Here is a 22,193-nt window from a genome sequence, read left to right as displayed (position 1 = left end):
AACAAGTCTTTGCTGTCTGCAGCTATTGATGTATATTTGTGGAGGTCTATAACAAATATAATACACTATTCAAGAGCAGTCTAAACAAATGGCCTACCCTCCAGAATTATTGGCAACTTAGCTACAGTTGACTAAAAGCAGGTATAAAAACATAATCTGTTGATGATTTATTGTAATCTCACAATGAAAAAATCCAACCTTGAAGGGATGCAAATTTCTTCTGAGAAAAAGGAAAATCTCATGAGATACATAATTTTAACAAAAACACATCACCCACAATGATTAGCAACCCTGCCTGTAATACCTTCTCAAGCCACCATTTGCCAATAACACAACTCATAATATTCTCCTATGACACCTATTGGAGAATACAAAGCAAGGGATTTAAGACAATTAGTATTTGCAAAATCTCCCCAGATGGTCCAGATTCCTAGGTACACACATGTGTGCATTCTCCTCTTTCACTTCATCTTTGTTTTGATCTTGATATTTTGTTTTGGTCCATTGACCTGATAAATGATCCAATCATGACCCACTTTTAGTGTCTTGGCAGAGACTGACAGATTTCCATAGGAAATATTCAGGTTTTTCTTGGGGTTTGTGATACTACGCACTTTCATAAGGCTTCGAGGCCCTTTGGGAATAAAAACAGCCCCATCACAGCCCCTCCACCATAACCCTCAATAGACACAGGGTTACAGTATGTATATCCATAGTCATTCTTTTGTGTATGCAAAAACCCACCTAAAGTGTTTTTTTGCCAAACACCTTGCATCTGACAATAAACCACAATTCTGGACAAAGTCACTGTAGCATTCACTAACTCCTGCCATTTACATTTGTAATTAAATGATATTGATTACCATGGACTTGGTAACACCAAAATGATACTTTTTTCTGTAACTTTCTAACAGTGATTCTTATAGAATGTTTTGCCTCTCTTACCATCCTCCTTACTGTGTGTGGGGGCAATGGGTCTTTGTCCAAGCATGTTTGTCACATTTCCAGTTGATTATAGCCTTTTGATTATTGTTTTAACTGTATATAGGCAACTGAAATATTTTCAACCAAGTGCCTAGTTTTTATAGCCATTCCCTGACTTACACACTTTCCTTTTATTTAAATGTATTTTATTCTCTTGTCTTTACCATGTTGAAAAATGACTAGCCTCTGTGACACTTTATTTTCATAACTTAGTGAAAAAAATAATTAACTACAGCTGAAAGTTCACAGACACTCTGATAATTTAAACAAGTTAAAAGTAAAATGCTTCTGTTACATTTTGTGTTCAAGATTTCTAGGGGCGTCAGTTGTGGGCGACGTGTTTTTCCCAGAATACATTTGCTTCCTTTCAAGGTTGGATTTTTGTCATTCTTTTCATTGCAATATTACAATAAATCTCCAGCACATTATTTGTCTTACCTGTTTTCAGTCAACTTTAGCAGAGGTGTCAGTAATTCATGTAATACGCTGAGCAGTCACTATAGATACAATGACATAAAACAGGAGGGGAATCAGGACATTCCTTTATAAGGGTACATTGGCCTTCATGATGTTCTGCTGATAGAACATCAAATGCTTTAGACGTGCGTATTATGGGTCTACTTGTTCTATAGTTTCAGTTCAGTCTAGTCAAAAGATTAGAGTGTTGAGCACTTAAAGTATGACTATTGATTATGGGAGATTATCACAACTATATTCCAACTGGTCATACATATTTTCCCTGCATTTTGTATGTAATGTAATGAAATATCACCGTTATGGCTCTTTAGTCTTGCTACTATGATACTGCTAACTACCATTAACCGAGTGTTCTTTAGCGCTGCAATAATATAACAAAGAGGGTTTTTCGAAAGTCTTTATTTTGCATCAGAGTTTGATAAGGCACGGTTTGGGTTTCTAGAACAAATATATTATTGAATAATAAACAATTATCATTTTACTATTATTTAAAACTGATGCCATGACAGATACAAATATAAATACAGGTAACAATTTGATTTCTCCCTTTTCACTCTGAGATGAATTTGGACATATGTTTGCGAAAACCTCACATGTAACAACCAGCACTGAAATGCAGTGTTCAGTGCACAAACACTGGCAGGTATCTTATTTGTCTGATAACAGAAGTCCCAAAGCTACCCACTTTGAAATCCAAGAAAACACAAAGGACGAACAACCACCTGACTTGTATATGCAACTAAATCCATATGTTTAACAAAGCTTGTCTACCCATGACTTTTGAATATTGACTGTTGACTATTGACTTTTGACACACTCAAAAACCATGATAACATGCCACCACATAACATGGATAGACTTCAAGGGAGATGTAAGAGCTAAACTAAAACACTGTGTGGATGACACATCATATGGCACAGAAACTAGTAAAATACTGTGGTATTGAGGTTGTTTTCAACAGTGAACCTTTCTTTGGCACGATATTGTCCCTGAACACACTAATACTCTGTTCTGGTAATACTGTAACATGGATGGTGTTGTGCAGTTGTGAACTGATCAGAATGTCCTCTCCGGCTCATATCTGCTACGGCAGGCCATGACTGGAAAATCAATTTGCATATTAAAATGTAAACAAAGTGGGGAAATAGATAATTAGGCTGTGGGGAAATGGCTGCTTTGCACATGAATCACAACAGCACTCAAGGATTCAGTGAATGAACACACAATGATTACCTCCGTGGTCCAATCAAAACAATACTAGATGAGATAAATGCCTCATCCAGACTAGAGAGACATTTTAGCATCAACATTTTACCATGAAATAAGGTATTCTGTTAACAGCGGCACAAACATAATTACGCCCGCTTTCAAATATATGGACTTGTGGGTAAAAGTGACTGACGCTTCAGGCCGGCTACTATGTCTGACATGATGTATAAAGAAAATAAATCAAAGAGCCACAAAGATCAGTTTAAAAAAAGCCAGAGTTTGAAACTCCATTCCTCATGTATCAGTGCATGATCAGTGATGCCTTATGTCCTGTAGATGGCAGTGGTGAGCCATTAATACTGACAAGAAGTAAACCGGACATTCCCAGCAAAATGGAACCGTCCAGGAGCACAGACAGCCACTTCCTGCTTCACAAAGTTCACAATGCCACAAATTCATTCAACAGAGTACTGGAGGGTGGAGGCCCATTCACTCTAAATACAAAGATCCATATGCTTATAGCTTGGTCTGCTTGCAAGAGGCAAAACAGCTCTATTCAGTGCTGGGGAAGGATTGACTCCATCTTAATACTTAAAATGGTTAAGAAGAATATATACACTAGGAGTTCTTTCTCTCTCTCTCTCATGCGCGCACACACTCACACACACACGCACGCACGCACGCACGCACGCACGCACGCACGCACGCACGCACGCACGCACACACACACACACACACACACACACACACACACACACACACACACACACGCACACACAGACACGCGCACACACACAGACACGCGCACGCACACATACACACACACACTCACACTCACACACACACACACACACACACACTCACACACACACACAGTCACACGCACGCACACGCACACGCACACGCACACGCACACGCACACGCACACGCACACGCACACGCACACACACACACACAAAAAAACTTTTTATAAACACATTGGCATGCTTGCACGCACAAATACAAGAGAAAATGTCCGTCACAGAGGAGATGCTCATAGCTAAATGGGCTATCTTTGACTATTCAGACAAAACAGATCAACTCCAAGCTTACCGACATACACTTAAGGGTAGAAATGTTCTTTTCAACAAATTCCTTAGCTTGTAACTTTTTTTTTTTACTGTTACCTATGGTGAAATACCTTGATATTAAAACATACAAACATACATTTTTGCATATTTCATAGCAAAACATCAAACCTCAAACCTCAGCTCCATGCCCCTGTGTGTTATCCCCGGCTGCATGAAAACTAAATGACAGGGACGCAAAGACTGTGTTGACATAAACTATATATCCTTCCCCATGTTTGTTTGCAACCTTCAATTCAGTTCCACATTTGCTTATTTTTTTTTATAAGTACACGAGTATCCCGCAAGGGAAGGGTAAAGTCAGCTGACATTGACAAAAAGGTGCGTTTTTACATTTTGAATAGGGATGGACGTCTGATTGGTCACACCGTGGTCTCGCTTTTCCACACGCCGCTCCTCATGCCCACAGAGCTCTGGGAGTGGTCAGTGCCACTCGTGTCCAGCTCCAGCACAGAGTTTTTCAGAGTCCCGTTGGGCGCGTTCGAGTTGGCGTTCCCTGCCGCCGCCGCCGACGTGGCGTTGGCCGTGGCCGAGCCCGTGACCGTTCCCATGGGCGCGTTGAGCGGAAAGGAGCTGCGCTTGGCCTCGCGCTCGGCGGCCGCGGCCAGCTTGAGGTTGTCCCGGCTGGCGCAGCGCCTCTGGGCACCGCCGCCGTGCTGCATGGCCACCCGGCTGGCCACCGACGGCAGCAGGGCGAAGGGCTTCCGGCAGCCGCTGCTGCCGCCGTCGCTGCCCTCCGAGGGGCTGGTGGCCAGCGGGTCGGCGGGGCCGTGCCGGCCGTTGGTCAGCGGGCCCGTCTGGCTCTCGGAGTGGCTGTGGTTGCGCAGGCTGCCGTTCTCGCTGGAGGCGTGCTTGTGATGGTGGCCCACCTGGGAGAGGCCCAGCTGCTCCAGCCCCGGGGGCCCCAGGGCGCCCGCGCTGCCCCCGCCGCCGGCCCCTCTCAGGGCCTTGAGGCGGTAGTGGCCCCGGCCCTCCCCGCGGTGGTGGTACTGCGCGCCGCCCGCTTTAGTCCTGCCGCTGCTCTTCCTCCGCTGGGGCTGCTGCGCCGGGGCTACTACACTGATGCTGGGCAGCGCATTGTTCTTGGGCTTGCCGTTGTTCTCCGTGCTGGTGCTGGTGTTGGTGTTGGCGTGGTTGTTGCCGACGACGGCGGCGACGGAGGCCGTCGTCGTCCGGGCGACGGCGGCGGCGGCGGCGGTGCTGTTGCCGTTCTCCTGGGCCACCTGGAGCAGGTTGGTGAGCTTGCAGGGCCCGGGGCCCACGCTGCTGCTGGCGCCGCTCGGGGTGGACGAGGAGCGCGCCGACGAGCAGTTGTTGGCCTCGCCGGGCGCCGCGCAGCTCACGTAGAGCTGCGAGCCGCGCTCCGAGGCGCCCGCCGCGTGCCCCGGGCCGGCGCCGACCGCCACGCAGGAGCGTCCGTACGCCTGCATGGGCCGCGCGCGCCGGTACGCCGGGCAGCAGCCGAGCCAGGCGGCCTGGACGTCCAGCCTCCGCAGGCCGTGGTGGGCCGCCAGGAAGACGCCCAGGCCGGCCGCGGCCACGCCGTACAGGCAGCTGAACAGCAGGCGCCCCTCGCGGCCCGTCTGCCACACCGCCATGGCCCCGCAGCACCACAGCGCCAGGAACAGGAAGTGGGCCGTCACCAGCGCCAGGAACTGGACCTTGAGCGAGTACTGGTCCTCCACCGGCGGGGGCGCGTGCCCCCCGGACCCCCCCGCCGCCGAGTCGTCCGTGGACAGCACGCTGTTGCTGCCGCTGAGCGCCGGCTGGCTCTCGGGCAGCGGCGAGGAGACGGACGAGGCGGCCAGCTCCTTGGTGCTCTCCGAGCCGCGCCGCCGGAGCCGGAAGACGGTGCACAGGAAGTAGATCCAGGTCACCAGCACCACCAGGCCGGCGGGGACAAAGAACGCCCCCAAACTTGGCCGCCACACCAACCAGCAGCTGCGCGGAGCGGGGGTCAGAGGCAATGCAAAGGTTAGTTGGGGTCACATGCTGTCTGACAAAGCCCATGTCAGGAACACAAGGACACCTCTGTACGCTCAACCCGCTCACTCAAACGGGTCTCACAGGAAGAGCCCTGCTTATATCAGCAGTAAACATGAGAATGCGGTGACCTAGGGGTCACATTGCCCGTGGGCAGAAAGTTCAGGCTACTTACTAAGGGCTGTTTTCCCCGTAGTTGTTCAGATTGACCGCTGCCGTTATGCCACAAATGATGAGAGGAACTCCGCCGGCTATCAAATAGAACCTGAAAACAGGAAGACCAGAAAAAGAGACGTGCTCATGGGACAACGTGACAATGAAGCGCAAAATAAAAAAACTGGGAAATTGACTCACATCCTGTGAGACACCAAACACTTTCACTATGCTGCACCATGTTTGTGCAAAATTGTGCTTCTCTATGTGCATGGGTACAATTAACAAAAAAAACATGCATCATGAATTGTCAGATATACATTGATTTAATCTAATGTATATCTAACAAATCATGATCATGATTTGTTAGATATACATTAGATTAAATCAATACACATACAGTACATACATACATTCATACAGTATATAAAGGTATTATACGTAAAGGAAATCTACATGGTTATATCGTGTTGTGCATGTTATTCTTTGTTCTTCTCTTCTTGGGTATGTTGATCCCCTAGGCTTCAGCGATCTACACTGCATGCACCCTGTTGCTTTCTGCTTATCGCCATTGCCTGAGGTTTGTTCTTCAGGCAGTAGGGCAGGGCAGGGGGCCTCTGCATGATTTATTCCCCAGTCCAGACAAGCCCCATTCAGGAGCTGACCCCGGCAGGCTGAGTGGGCGACCTCGGGGGGAGGCCGAGGGGTCAGCAGTACAGTGTGAGATCACAGGCTCCATGGGACCAAGGCATTCAGGGGGGTCTGGTGGAGGACTGAAGGGTGGGGGTGGGGGTGGTGGAGGGGGGGTAGCCGGCCTCCACTCAAACACTCCGCTGCCTCCACCCAAACACTCGCTGCTGCTGCTGTCTAGCTTCATGGAGGTGCCTGTGCACCTTTGGGTGATGTAATGGCCTGGCACGATATTCCTCTCTGCATCTGGTCCTGGCTTCTCAGCTATGTCTCTGAAGTTTTTTATATATATATACAGTATATATATATATATATATAAAAATCTGGAAATGTCCCTGTCTTTCTGTCTAGTATTCCCACTAAATAAATAAAGAAAGAAAGAAATTGAAATACAAATGGGCTTTGGTTTTCCCAGGACAATGGCGCTTTGATACCAGAGAGGTCTACATCACTGGCGCTCCACTTTGGCCGGGTGCGCTCGTTGGAGACGGTCCTTCAGAGCCATTTCCCGTCCTCTCACGGGCCCTCTCCAGCACTCTGACAGTCTCTTCCCGTCTCAACCTGATGACATCACTGACCTGAGCATGGGCCTCTGTGTGGGCGCCACCGCCACCTCTCCCTCCGGTTGCCGTGGCAATCGCAGGACAGCCTCTTTGTAGATGACCCTGGCGTTGACCCCGATCCAGAGCAGGGTGGACAAGGAGGAGTAGTGCAAAGCAATGCCCACCTAAGATGCATGGACCCACACACACACACACACACACACACACACACAGACACACAGACACACACACACACACACAGACGCACACAAAAGGAGAAAGCGTGAGACAGAGAGAAGGAGAGAGAGGGGCACTCAGAGAGAGAGAGAGAGAGAGAGAGAGAGCAAGAGAGAGAGAGAGAGAGAACAGAGAGAGAGACAGACAGAGACAAATAGAGAGAGAACAATCCTTCAATTACTCTACACTCCACACACTCAAACAACTTTAGCAAGGGAGCTTCACAGGGCTTACCGCTTGGCACACCACGGGGTAGCTTGTGAGGGTGATGCCTCCTGCAAAGACCGCTGTAGTCATGGCAATATGGAAACAGGTATTGAGGATCGTATGCCAGCTTTTCCTGGAGACGCGGACGGAGCTGAGGAAGGGAAGAGCACATAAGCAGACCTATTAGAAGCTCTCTGGACGTTCCGACACCGACTTCGTAACTTCAGGAATATCAAATCCCAGGACTCATTACAAAGAACATTTGATGGTGGATGATTTCTTTGTTCATGGACAAATATGTAATAATTTAGAAGTATGTCATTGTAGTCACCAACTGTAGTATTGTTGTGGTCAAAGAGGACTTGAGAGCAGTCTAATGTTCGCTTTGATTAATCAAGTGGACAAACTAAATGTACAATGGAACAGACCCTGTGCCTTCATGTGAGCAGAAAATTACAGGACTTTAGAGAAATCCAAGTCAGATTCCTCTGACTTTTAAAGTCATTTCAGCATGTTTGTCTCAACATCAGATACATTCTAGTCCCTGCAAGCAGAGTGTCTTCTTCAAGAGAAGATATTTAGAATCTCACTTCCACACAAAGCTCTTTGAGTTCAAATTGATTTCAATCAGTATGGTATGAAGTTCATTCAATTACAATTTAAAAACACTTTTGTGCAAAGCAATTGCTCTTGAAATATGTTCTATTCGGTAACCAGTCTTTTGCATCCTCCTCAAATGACTTTTGATGGCATATGGACATGGATCAGTTAGGCCTATGACCTATTGCCATTGGTTGTTCACTGAGGGGTTTTGTAATCCAGATCCACAAAAATGCAAGTATCTCTTTAACAGTATGCCATTGCCACATACCCCCATATATCAGCTAGTGATCTAACTAGCTTTGTCGTTTCAGACAAAAACCACACTGTTCCTACAGGTGTAACTGTACTATTAGCTGTGCTAGCTGTGCTCTCGTCTACTAGCCTAGAAATCTAGACGCCCCTAGCAGCAGGAAATGTAATTTGGCTGGCGGGGCAGTCTAGCAACGCTCCGTAGAGCTAAGGAGCAGAGAAATGGAAAATAAAAGCGGGCCAATCACAGCGTGTATGGAGTCAGTGGGTGGGCTTAACATAATGGTGACTGACATGCGACCAGAAGTTGCGACGGTAACGCATCCTGCTACTCGAAAACAAGAAGATGATTCGTTTAGCGTTATCCTATTGCGTGGAGAGGGAAGGTTACGCATCCTGCTACTTGAAAACAAGAAGATGATTCGTTTAGCGTTATCCTATTGCGGGGAGGGAATTTGAAAGACAACTGTTTATCCCACCCCTCCGACTGAGCCCTGTCTACGGTCAGTGTCCAGACCCTACATCTTGATGTGGGTCTGGCTCGTCAGGCTACTTGTCTACAGCAGTGGGACAGAAACCCATAATCTGATGAGTCCATATGGTGAGACAGGCGACAGGCAGCGCATACCTGTGGTGGAGAATGTATGTGATGATGATGGTGAAGAGGCAGAGCAACAGGACAGCGGTGCAGGTGTACACCACCGGGTGAAGCACGTCTACAGGCAGGGGGGAGGGGCCCGGGAAGTCTGGGACATCCTGACAGAGGGACAAACGTGTCACAGAGGGATGAGGGAAGACAAAATGGATGCCTGGACACACTACAGTAATTTCCTGCATATAAGCCGCATTGTGTATAAGCCGCAGGACAGTGTTTTATGCAAGTTAAAAGAAACAAAAAACATATTGATACCATCTTAACTGTCCCCGTGCATTAACCTCATATTTGAAGAAATTGAGCAAAATCAATGTATAAACCGCGGCTAATAGTCAGGAAATTACGGTAAACAGATTCTGGACATTTCAAAAGACTGATCAGATGTGAAATGATGCAAAGTAATGGTGACAACACACGCTACATTTGATAAATCTTCGAAAACAAGAGTAAAGATACTGCATGAATTAGATTAGATTAGATTGGACTGAACCTCATTGTCACTGTGCATAGTACAAGTACAAGTACAAAGAGAATGAGAAGCACAAAGCATTCTATACAGACTGAAATATCTAAAATATAATATTCAACGTGTACTCCATTTCTAGTCTTTAACCGCTGGTCCCACCTGCAGCACAGCGTAGTTGCTGAGCAGCGAGCAGTGCAGAGTGGAGGTGGTGGCATCCGTGTGGACCAGCTGGCAGCCATCTTGGCTCCATCCTCCCTGCTTCTCCGGGCTCCACTGGGCAGCTATGGGGTCACTGCCCAGGGACAAATGGCGCAGGGACACGGTGATGGGCTCTGAGTGATTCCGCATGCTGCAGCCATCTGAGGAGGCATCGCACAGAGAATCAGCACTAATGGAATCAGGCTATCTGGCCAGGGCACAGGAGCTATCAGGAACGCATTTGAAGTAGAAGGAAGAACTGAAGCTAGATCGTAGATACACAAGTTATTAGATTTGTAAATAGAATTTGGAGATGATTGATCACAACCTGCATTTTATGAAGGAGGAGCAGATGTCAAGGTTTGTTGTCCGGCATAAACACTTTCTTTGTCTTAATGAATGACATTCCTTCCTGGCGATACCAAAGCCAGGGGTCAAGAGGTCACAGCATTTAAATGGCGTTTCCGTTGCGGTCGCAGACTGACCCAGAACACAGATTGCTTACCGAGTCCAACAAAGATGACTGGCGTGTTGACGCTACGACGGCGGGAAATGTCCACCAGGCCACTGCTGGAGTTCCCCATAAAGGGAAAGAACCTTCCGGTACGGAATGCCACAAACTGCAGTTTACAGTCTGCAGGAGCGTCCGGAGGAAACAGGGTAGGAGGGAGCGAGACAGAGGCCAAGGCCAAAGAATTCTATAAAAGAGAGAGAGAAGAGAGAGAGAGAGACAGAGAGAGAGAGAGAGAGAGGGGAACAGAAAGAGAAAATGAAAACAACATATGAATAAACAACTGTTATCAAATGTACAATTCACCAAACCCTCATAGCTGTCTTGACCAGGAGCCATTTTGGATGAAGGAAAAAGAGAGAACATTTCCACTGTCTGTGAAAACAGATGCCGCTTTTACGTCACAGCTTTACCTGCACTGTCTTACCACTTCAAAGCCCTTCAGATCTCACTAATGAATTTAATGGTGTGACTTGGGGGGAGATTGAGATACAATCCAGATGCAAGGTGAAGCATCACAGCTAAAGGTCCATGCTCCGTAAATAGTCCTCTCATCATGACATGTCCCATAGTTACCTTAAAGTAGCAGCGCATAATAGACTCAGCCAGGTGCAACATAACCTAATATGGAAGTGCTGCTGCTGGTCATCAGTCTTACCTTCTGCGGGAAGTTGTTGAGGGAGGTGTTGTCGGCTCTGGCCATGCAGCGGAAGTGAAGCTGCTGCTCGTGAGGCGACTCCTGACCCTCCGGGCTACCGACCCCTGACCCGTCTCTCCTCTGATAGGCTGTGCAGCTCATGCCCGTGAACTGCGCCGGGCGAATGAGGTGAGCCAGCATCACAATGTTGCGCGAGACCTGACAGGCAATGGAAAGAGATGAGGCATAATCAGGCATCATTACTTGCCAACGCATAGACGCCATACATGCAAAACACTACAAACGTAGTTGTGTAGTGCAATACAGACTGACTCTTAATTGACAATTAGACAAGCTAAGAGGATCATAAGGAGATTGATAAGGGTTGAAAACATTAGCAATATAATATTCCACAGAGATGGGAAACTTGGCTGATGGGTAGACTTGTTTCTACCTGTGCACCTAAAACAAGTGATTTCACTAATTAGCTCGTCTACTGTACCTACCCGAAAAGTTTTTTTTACATTTGATTTTTACAGAATGCTTAAAAAAATATGTGGAAGGACTTTTACTTTATGAAGCCGGGTTTTCCCATCTCTGATATTCTGGATCTGATATTGTGCCTGATGTCTGATGAAGGACTTACATGTACATGTACGCCCGAAACTTTACATAGTAAATCGCTATTAGGAGCTCAAGGTGTAGTGGACTTCTTTCACCTAATTTGTAGTGGACTTCTGTCACTTAATTAGTTATGCCCAGTTCATCCAGCACCCAGTTATAGAATTTGGATGTGCGTGCTTGATGATTAGTTATTATTACCATCTCTGATATTCCACGTGAATGTGTTGATGTTTGGCAACCCAGAGGCGTGTGGGGGGTGGAGGCAAAGATCTTTAAATATTGACAAGATAGAGCAACGTAATGCATCTCTATGGAAGATCCCTCATTACTGACAAGATAGAGCAACGTAATGCATCTCTATGGAAGATCCCTCATTACTGACAAGATAGAGCAACGTAATGCATCTCTATGGAAGCAAAATTCGAACAGTTCCTGTCTGCTTAAAGAGGCGTGTCACAAAGACGTCATAGTGGGATATCGATTTCTGTCAGATTGGCAAGCAGTTCAGTTCGAATGTTAACAGGTCTGCTTAAAGGGGGATTTAGCCCCCCTCCCCTTTGCGAAGACAGAACGCGGAAATGATCGAACGTTTGCGCCTCTCGCTCCGCTTTAACCCTCTCTGGTGGAGGTGTGTGCAGGGTCTGTGTGAGGCCTACCAGATAGAGGTCCTGGGAGCCGGAGTGGAGCTGTGGCCAGGCCAGAGTCTCCAGGGAGTGGACGATGGAGCTGCAGGCTCTCTCCTCATGCTGGGCACGCGTCAGAATCTGATCGTCCACCTGCATCAAGTTACTGCCCATCTCCACAAGCACCTCCGAGAGCTGATACACACACACACACACACACACACACACACACACACACACACACACACACACACACACACACACAGACACACACACACACATACACACACACACACACACACACACACGTGTGAACACACATATACAACCACAGACACACACATTGTATAGATGTAAAAAAAAAAAATTCAAGCATCAACGTATCACCACATGATGTTTATAATTTTTACCAACACATTATGTTTTTAATGTTTACAAATACTTTGCTGACAATGTTTTCCAAGCATTATGTTGATAAGGTTTACCTAGAGCGACATATTCTACCGCATCAACACAAAATGCAATCTCACAAAAGCAATACATGCCGCACGCGTGCACAGCAGGCGGCACATTAGCCTGCCAGTGTGAATTAGCACGTCTCAGAGGCACTTAAACACACCTCTCGCTGGTGCTGGATGTAATTGGTGAACTTGTGCATCATCTGAGCGATGTAGCGCACGTCCACGGCGTCCGTGAACCCCGCCGCCTCCAGCGTGTACGAGCACACCTGCTGAGCCAGCGCCACCGCGTTCGAGGCGTTAATGGGCATCTGTGAGAAAACAAATAGAGTGTGATCGTGTCTTAGGTCTGAAGTGCTTTTCTCTAACATAGGGATTTTCCATTCAAATGAGGTGATCAAACCATTAGGGTAGCTGTTGAAAAGAATGTAACAGGAAAGCCCTTTTTTGTTGCCATTACTTATTGAATGTCTTCATTCTCTCTTCATTCTGACTGATGTGTGCTCTTACTGAATAGAGCACAGACAGCCAATGTTCACCATGCTCGCGTTAGTTAGGCTGACTGTACGTCACCGCTCAATGGTGTTTTTTGCCCCCAATGGCACCTTCTAGGCAGCACAGCCTAAAAGGCACTACCTTTACCCTAGGTACCTTTACCACTACCTTTACCCTATTCCTAACCCCCTCAACCCTCATCCTACCCCTAAACTGAGGGGAGTAGTGCCTAGAAGGCAGCGCTGCCTAGAAGGCACCCTTGAGGGCAAATAATACCAAAGACCCACACCCGTTTCTGTAACGTGGCACCGTGGAGAGACATCACGGGTTACGGGATGCTACTGACCATTATGAAGGTGTGAAGCACTCTGGTGATGTCGTTGGTGTAGTGGCACTGGCTGTAGTCTCCGTCCTCCCAGCGGCCCATGCGGTCGCAGTTGCGCGAGGCGCGCTTCTCCTCCCCGATGCCCAGCGTGGGGTAGCGCAGCGTGTTGCAGGACAGATAGTACGTGATGCCCGCCAGGGTTCTGGGCCACCTAAAGGACCAAACACACAGCATGGGCTTAGTTAGGGCTTTGGGTAGAGGTTCACAAGTGTAGGGTGTAGTGGTATAATAAGAGGTGGATAAAAGGATTTTTTAAAAAGGCATACAGAACATTCAGAACAGTTTGACGATGGTGGCCATTGTCCAATGTTTATAACAATACCAGTGGTAGTAAATGGCTTCTAGAGTGTACATGAGTGTACATATTGTGAATGTGGATAATACTGTGCGATTTCCTGAATGTTAATAGTGGCAATTGGTGATGAATAAACTATTTTGAGAGGTGGATAAACTGTAATAAGAGGTGGATAAACTACTGGATGGACTAACTATACTGTAGCCTCCACTACAGCACTGAGTATAGCATGTACAGGACTGTAACAGGACAGCAAGTTCAGTGTGGTTAAGAGAAGATCCATGCTTTGCTTCCTACAAGGGATTCAGACCAGAGCTGTGAGATTCCTCTGCTGAGGTCCAGAGAGTTGATTAGATGAATCTCACAGCTCATAGTTTTTCACATCTTTCAAAGTGCACAGCGCTACTATGTGCAAGAGTCTCATCAAAAATGAATCAGGCAGCTCTGGTAAAGTGCCTCTTCCATAAAGCTAATCAACCCAAATAGTTCCTATGAGGTTCTCTAAAAGGAGGTCTACTCCAGTTGTATCTAAAGCTTACATTTTGGTTCTTATTACATCACACCTGCTAGATAAATCATGACTCACCCATCATAGTCATAGCCCCACCTATTTTTTGGAACTATTATGACTATTATGTCAGCAGGAATTGTGGGTTGTGTTTTTATAGTAATATAAAATAGCAGAGCCATCCTCTGTCAAATAAAGATATCAATCACCAAATAAAACATCATGTATATTCACATTCAATAGCATTTCCCCTGCTCATAGCTGACTGGTCCTGACAGAGGTGTGTGTATGTGGCTGTGTGTTGGCCCGTGACTGTATCTACTGTATGCGTTATGCGTGTCTGTGTGAGTCCTGCTCCTGTTTTTAATCAAGCTTAGGTTTAATTCTGACTCACTGCTGCACAGGCTAACTTGCAGCCAAGTTTTGTCAGTACAGAGTTCAGAGCTCAAAAACGTCCTCCATTAAGTCAAGAGCATGCAATAAATATGCACATTAGCCAGGGAAACCAGCCAACTAACATCAGCACGCGCATTAGTTCATCAGACAGCATAGATAAAGATAAATTAAGTGCAATCCAGTGCAGTATGCTATCCCTCGGTTGTTTTCAACTTTAATCCTTTCACCTGTCTCTGCCTAAAAAAAAAAAACCTTGTAACTGTGATTACTGTAGCCTACATTGACAAGAAATGTAATTGTTCCTGTTTTTGACTTCAAGCAGTTTCTCTGTTCTCAATAATCTTGTTCCGCCTGTTGATCCAAAGGAGCATGTTAGCTGTTAGCTGGTGGTTCGGGTGTTAGTGGTCGCCGTTCCTGACTGACCTGAACTCCCCTCTGTTGTTGGTGACCAGCTCCTCGGGGCAGAACGAGGCGCTGTTCTCCAGCACCACGATCTCCACACTGCGGGAGGAGTTGCCGCGGCCCGTGGACACCACACACTCCCACTCGCCGCTGGCGTTCACGTCCACGTTAGACAGGATGAGCTCGCTGTGGATGAGACGACACAGCACGGCATTCATTCATTAACACTGGGCACGGACACATGGACACACACACACACACACATGCATGCACGAGCGACCACTGTAATAAACATTCCTGGCATATTTCCATGGGCATAGCTGGGGCCTGTATCCCAAACAAGGATTAAGCCCTGTCGAGGACTAAAGTGCATTAGGGAATCTCAAACAGCTCCCACACCCGCAGCCATTAGAAGCTGTTAGTGTCTGTGTGTGTGTGTGTGTGAGTGAATCTGTGTGTGTGTGTGTGGGTGTGATTAAGTATGTGCTAGTGAAAGTGTATGTGTGTAGGTGTGCGTATGTTAGTACAAGTGTGTGTGTGCGCCTGTCAGTGTCGGGCCCCCTGCCCCGTTCCCGCCGTACCTGGTGATGAAGGTGCAGTCGTGCATCTCGCTGCTCTCCAGGTGGATGCTGCGCTCGGGCTCGTTGACCACCGGCTCGCCCTTGTGGCTCCAGTGCAGGGCGGTCAGTTTGTCCACCAGGGCGGCGGTGCAGTGGAAGGGCAGCCGGTCCCCTTTGAACACCACCTGCCTGAGCGAGGGGAGCAGGGACAGTGTGTGGAGCTCCAGAGGCCCATCTGGAAGAACAGAGAGAGAGAGAGAGAGAGAGAGGGAGAGAGAGGGAGAGAGGGAGGGAGAGAGAGGGAGAGAGAGAGAGAGAGAGAGAGAGAGAGAGAGAGAGAGAGGGAGAGAGAGGGAGAGAGAGAGAGAGAGAGAGAGAGAGAGAGAGGGAGAGAGAGGGAGAGAGGGAGAGGGAGGGAGAGAGAGAGAGAGAGAGAGAGAGAGAGAGGGAGAGAGAGAGAGAGGAATGAAGGGAGCAGAGGGGAGGAAATGCTTACTGTCTTTTTGGGGAATTTGTTGCCCTATCATTATTCAACCTCACAAATTGATTCTTTTTTTTTTTTTCTTTTCTCCGAAGAAGCCCCAGTGAATCAGCTCGTTTTCCAAGGTCAGGGCATTGGCTAGGGAACATCCATTCATAAGAATAAACCACAGTGGGATTGGTATAACAGGCAGTCGCCGCTCCAGCATCCAACACAAACAGCAGTGATGGGGGAGAAGGGCACAAGTGAATAGAATATCGAGTCCGAAGGGGTCGTTTAACGCAGCCAGGAGAGAGCCAGGCAGAGCGGAAACACAGTGGGACTCCGATCAGCTCGTTCTCACCATTCGAACCATCTTGGCCAGATCCAGACTGACCCCCAGCAGCAAAGGGGTAGATTACATTCATTCCCCCACGCACTGTGGGTCAATTTCACTGTGTGCTCCATGCAGTTGCCCCCCCCCCCCCCCCCCCAGATGTGTTATGATTGGAATGCAAGTTAGGAGAGAGAAGTCCGCACACCAGAAAATGCTCCTCAGTTGTTTTGCTTTTTGTTTTAATGGTAAATCACCACGTAACGTTTCGGGGCCTAGCCCTGCATCAGACATGGTTGTCTGATGTCTGATTGGAATGCAACCCTTTCATAACAGCACACCCCTATACTGTAGATTAGGCCTCAACAGCAAGGCTGCCCTCCCCCCTAGTACCAAGATATAACATGTTATGCAGCAGTAGTACAGTACCACTCACTAAATCACAAAATAATCACTTGTTATAAACTGTAAAAATGGTAGGTTAAATGGTTAAGTAGCTGATGGAGAAATTATTCTGCAGAGGTGAGGTGATCTCAGTTTAAGTGAAGAAACCTGAATACAGAGAATTGAAAACTGACTGGCCGTGCACAATAATCCTCTCTTGAGCATTGCCAATTAATAAAAAGCAGGTGTACAGAACGGTTGTTACTTCTGAGAAATTACACACTGCCTTCTCTCTCCGCCAAGGTGCCCTTCAACTCCTGTAGCATTTGTTCTTAAATTGACATTTTTAACTCTACATTTCTTTTAAAGTTGAACTAGGGTAGTGCTTACAGTACATTACAAGCTGTCGTTAACTATGTCTTATGTTATTGGGCTGTCATATGTGATCTTCTGTGATCATGTAAACAATATCTAAACCAAAACTACTTTCAGATATGACACTTTTTAAAACTAGATAACTCAGTTTTTGCCCCTTTACTGATCTCATGCCATCTTCTAGTCATGCCCAATTGGCATCATCATGCCCCCCTCCCCCCTCTCATGGAACCATGGCGATACAGCCACACAAAGGCATACCCAGAAAGCACATGCAGATGTTGCACAACCGAGTTTTTGAATATTTGCTAATATGACCACAATATCTGGACTTATTTTCTATACCCATGCACAGATTTATGCTCATATGATTATAGTTATGGTTGTAATTTGTTCAACCTTCATTGGCATGAGACACAATGGCACACGGACATGAGGAAAACAGTATTATTCAACATTACTGTTTAAAAGAAAACATACAGTACACAAATTACCATCAAGAATTTGTATATAACAGAATGGCAGCAACTGATTCACACACCATGTACATTAGCCTATATAATATATTGCCTCTCTCTCTCTCACTTCAATTCAATGGAGCTTTATTAGCATGACTGTTTGCACAATGTTGCCAAAGCTAGTGTTACAGATAACACAGTAGTATCGTAAAAGCACTGAACGCACTAACATTCTCTCTCTCTCTCTCTCTCTCTCTCTCTCTCTCTCTCTCTCTCTCTCTATATATATATATATATATATATATATATACAGTATATATGTATGTATATATATACCTATATACTGTACTGTATATAATGCACCACTACTGAATATTGTGAAATGTAGTATGTAGTATGTACTACTAAATGTAGTAGTTTCATGTATCTGCCATTAGATGTTCTGTCCTGTTGTCAGTCACCAGCTCACCACAACTCAGATGGCTTTCTCTCAGTCCTCGCAGGGCCTTGCCATGGAGACTCCTGGGATAGGCGCAGATGGTCTCGTCGCCAAGCCGCGCAGTGCTGGTGCGGAAATAACCCGGAACCCAGCGCAGGCCACAGTCACAGGTGAGGAACTCCGAGTTGAAGTTTCTGCGAAGGAAGCACACGAGACGAGAGGGATTTAACTCACCGCGCGTTTATGCCTGGAGCAGGACACACACATTCGTTTTAAGAAACGGCATTCGCTCGAGCACATCAGATATGTTCCCCGGTGGAACATTACGAGGATTATCCTGTCGTCCGTGACCGAGAGCCGGAGCTATTCACCGGGAGAGTTAAATGATGTCCCTTCACATTCACCAACACCACCGCGAGGAGACCTCGTCGGCATACAACTGTGTTTGCATTTCTTCACCAGCTTGCATGTCGGCCATATGCGATGGCGAGATTAGGCCTCGCTATCTCTGCTCTTTACGGTGGAGCATGCCAGCAGGGGAGATTATGGGAATGACAGGGCCGCTCCGTCACGTCTGTACTCACACCAGCTTTAGAGAGGGGAGTTCCTGGAAGACGCTCGGGTCCAAAGAAGAGAAGATGTTGCCTGAGATGTTTCTAAGAGCCAGACACACAAAGCAAAACAAAAGAAAAAAGAAACCCAGAAAATTAACACTGTCAGCATGACACGTTCCATGGGCCCAGTCAAACAAACATCGATGTCATCTTAATATATGAGCAAAAAAAACGCCTGTTATTTTAGTAAACAGTCCCTTAAGCTTATCTTGCGTTTACAAAAGACTTACAGTTTGGTGAGGTTGGATAGGCCCTGGAACATGTCTGGTGTCAGGCAGCCGATGCGGTTGTTGGACAGGTCCCTGAAAGAGGAGCGGAGAGCCATAAAAATGCACGCTAACCTAAACACATGAATTTCCTGCCAAACAGAAGCTTTTCCATTACTTCTGAATGATGTGTTTCTCTCATCATCCTTTCCATAATCATTTTAAATGGAAGCTCTAATTGGATACATGCCTAAATCCCTCTGTGCAGCCAGCCTGAGTTTGATCCTACTCTTATCCTTCAATGAGTGACTGATGGTCAGTAGAAACAAGCCAATTTGTAACATAGCTGTGCTCACTTGTACTAGTAACCTGATATTACTGTGTTGCTTGCACCTACGTAGTATGCTAGAATATAATAGTAGGATATAACATGGCCTATGAGAACTATGATGAACTGTGATTGAGAATCCACAGGAATCTGTTGTTTCAGACTGTCACTTCCACACAGCATAGTCGTGGTTCAGTGCAGTTGGCTGAAACACATGTTTATCTCTCCCTGTTTGTTTACACAAAAGCCTCCCAAGTCGCTCCAAAACGCAGGCCAACAGAAGGAAAGACAAAGAAAAAAAAGCAAGGGGGGGGGGGGGGAGCCCTGTTGCATCTACAAGACGGAGATGGGACTTGACCACGAGGCTGACCAGAGCTCCGCGACGCCGGTCCAAAGTGGCACGACGACGACGCAGCGGGTGGTTGGGGAGGCGACTGGCTTGTCACATTCAATGCGGCATCAGCGGCAGCGACACGGCTCTGCGGTTTGAATGGCGACAAAGCACAGCCGCCGCCGTGTCATAAGTTACCCCACAGGGACCAGGCAGGCAAACGAGAGAGATAGCCAGCCAATAAGGGACAAACCAGAGGACTGGTCAGCCAATGAGGGACAAACCAGGGGGCCAGCTGCCATGGCGACTTGTCCTGGCCTCTGTGACTACGATATTTTGGTGCCACTGTTTCCACTACAAAATCCAAGACCCTGTTCCCATTCCTTAATGCCTTGAGACTACTGTATGCTGAATGCTCTCTCAACTGTTCAAGGAGTTGGTCTTCAAAACTGATTAGCTACTGGTCCATGAGTCAAGTTGTGCTATGTGAGTGTTATGCAACTGATACTCTCAAACCATTTACAGTATATACCCTGACCAGTCAGCAGCTTATTTTTGAGTAAAAAAAAAAATACATTAAAAAGACTTTAAAACGTCACTGAATAGTCATCAGTCAACAGTCAATGACCCTTCACATTACCCAGCATTTATATTGTATTTCACACTTCCCTGGGAAGAGAACACATGACCTTGGTGTTGTTTGCACCCAAACTCTCCCAGTTCACACACAGCTTTGCAGACGTATATCCCCCGACTCTATTCAAACTATATTTTCACAAGAACCGGAGTCTCCCACACTCTTGTGTATGAATTCCCGTTGCGGTCAGTGAAGTCGTACCCAGATCCTGACGATCAGCCCGCAGATCAGCGCCATTTTCTGCTCCTGCCGATGTTGTTCCACATAAGTCTTGCATGAGTACAACTTTCCTCGACATGTTCTGTCATTAAGTCGCCCTAATTCGCTCATAAACATGGCATGGCACATGCTGTAACCATTCATTAGCGCTGACACGAGCTCGAATGTTGGCCTAAACTCACATGGAACATGTGGCATTGGCCAACCATGCCACTGCTTTGTGGGTGATTCACTAAAACCATTATGCTGGAGATTCACTGCATGAAGTCATTCTTTATAAAGTGACACCCAAGCAAGCCCACCCTGTGCTTGTACCACTGCCCTGCCTTTTCAATTGACTCTATAATCTGTCCTTTACTGAGAATCCAGTCTACAAGTTAGATTTTCATAATGCACAAAGTCAAAGCTCGACAACATGGAAAATGATAATTGACAACGCTGGCAATATTTTGATTTCACATAAAATAAAGTTTAGAGACTAATTAAAACAGTCTACTTTTCACTTAAAACAAATAAAAGTTCATTTGAAAAGGTTTTAACATAGCCTTCACACTACGATTACAACTACACTTTTACAACCTCAAATGTAAACAAATAACACAAATGTGCCAATGTAAATGCATCATGCAAAGTAGCATGATGTAGCACAGTGCAGTGTGTGATTGAGACTTACAGTTTCTTCAGTGCAGTCAGACTGTGGAAGGCTCCTGGCATGATGGTGCTGATGAGGTTGTTCTTGAGGTCTCTGGTGAAGGAGAAACAAAGAAACCAAACCGCATGAAAGACTGCAGGCCCAACCAGACAGTGCACAGAGCCTGCCACAACTTTCATTCATGTCACATTTGTCGAGAAGTGCAGGATTTCTTTGTTTGTACGAGGACCATGCATTTGTTCCGTTTTGTTCCTCAAAACCACCTTAACGAGTTAGGGGGGGGTTATCAAGGTCCTCTTGAATTCATACGAGTAGTTAAATAACTGACCAGCCACCACATGCTTGAGTTAACATCTGCAAACAGTGATATTGGCATCTTTTTGTCCGACAGGTTGGAATTTCAAATCAACATTCCCACACCCACATGAAATGAAAAGAGAATTTATTTTCAAAATCTACGTTTCCGTCTTTTGTGGTCATGGGCTGGCCGAGCGCTGCTAGCCCCGTGTTTCAGTGTTTATTTGAAATGGGATGGGAACCACTGCTGAACTTGAGAAAGGTCTGTGAAGGTAACCCAGGAACCCACCTGCTTTTGGAGCACACAATAATGCAAACACAGGAGCAAAATGAGACGCCGTCGGAATTTCACAGCAACAAAAAAAGATGCTTTTTAAAAAACGCCTCTTCCCACGATAAAGTTACAACAGCACAAGCCAAACTATAAATATTAATTTCTCAAACTGCCTTTGAAGATCTCATTTCAGAGCAAAGCCAGCCCTCCTAGCCAACCCTCTTCCTATTGCTTTCCTAGACCCATGTCCTAGACCCATGTGCTGAAACACTTATCTCACCTCCCTCCATTCCTCCCTCTCTCTTTCCCCCCTCTGCTTCTCTCTCTCTCTCTCTCTCTCTCTCTCTCTCTCTCTCTTGCTCTCTTTCTCTCTCACCAGCAACTCCAGAAGACCAGCCTGAAAATTAACCTCTGAAAGTCAAGGGAAGAGTTTTATTGGCCAGGTGGGAATAAAGGTTAAAGCAGGTCATCAGACAAATGGCTACAGCAAAGCCCAGCTAAGCGAATGTAC

At 46.6% G+C, this 22,193-nt stretch overlaps 1 protein-coding gene across 1 annotated transcript in view; it reads right to left on the bottom strand.

Moving 5' to 3' along the window:
- Nucleotides 1-3,736: 3,736 nt before the first annotated feature.
- The window catches only part of adgra2 (adhesion G protein-coupled receptor A2), a 61,772-nt gene continuing 43,315 nt past the window's right edge, over nucleotides 3,737-22,193 (bottom strand). The window contains exons 3-19 of the mRNA XM_062542604.1: nucleotides 21,133-21,204; nucleotides 18,969-19,040; nucleotides 18,709-18,780; nucleotides 18,155-18,318; nucleotides 15,696-15,909; nucleotides 15,136-15,300; nucleotides 13,475-13,664; nucleotides 12,795-12,944; nucleotides 12,209-12,370; nucleotides 10,950-11,147; nucleotides 10,286-10,478; nucleotides 9,742-9,941; nucleotides 9,090-9,217; nucleotides 7,637-7,760; nucleotides 7,202-7,350; nucleotides 5,956-6,045; nucleotides 3,737-5,738 (exon numbers count right to left, since the gene is read on the bottom strand). Coding sequence (XP_062398588.1) covers nucleotides 4,160-5,738; nucleotides 5,956-6,045; nucleotides 7,202-7,350; nucleotides 7,637-7,760; nucleotides 9,090-9,217; nucleotides 9,742-9,941; nucleotides 10,286-10,478; nucleotides 10,950-11,147; nucleotides 12,209-12,370; nucleotides 12,795-12,944; nucleotides 13,475-13,664; nucleotides 15,136-15,300; nucleotides 15,696-15,909; nucleotides 18,155-18,318; nucleotides 18,709-18,780; nucleotides 18,969-19,040; nucleotides 21,133-21,204 — 3,922 coding nt within the window. The 3' untranslated portion in view covers nucleotides 3,737-4,159. The remainder of the gene's footprint in view (nucleotides 5,739-5,955; nucleotides 6,046-7,201; nucleotides 7,351-7,636; nucleotides 7,761-9,089; nucleotides 9,218-9,741; nucleotides 9,942-10,285; nucleotides 10,479-10,949; nucleotides 11,148-12,208; nucleotides 12,371-12,794; nucleotides 12,945-13,474; nucleotides 13,665-15,135; nucleotides 15,301-15,695; nucleotides 15,910-18,154; nucleotides 18,319-18,708; nucleotides 18,781-18,968; nucleotides 19,041-21,132; nucleotides 21,205-22,193) is intronic.

Source organism: Sardina pilchardus, chromosome 8 (assembly GCF_963854185.1).
Source record: "Sardina pilchardus chromosome 8, fSarPil1.1, whole genome shotgun sequence".
NCBI classification, from domain to species: domain Eukaryota; kingdom Metazoa; phylum Chordata; class Actinopteri; order Clupeiformes; family Clupeidae; genus Sardina; species Sardina pilchardus.
Note: the sequence above shows the minus strand (reverse complement) of the source record. Positions and strands in the feature narration are given on the sequence as shown.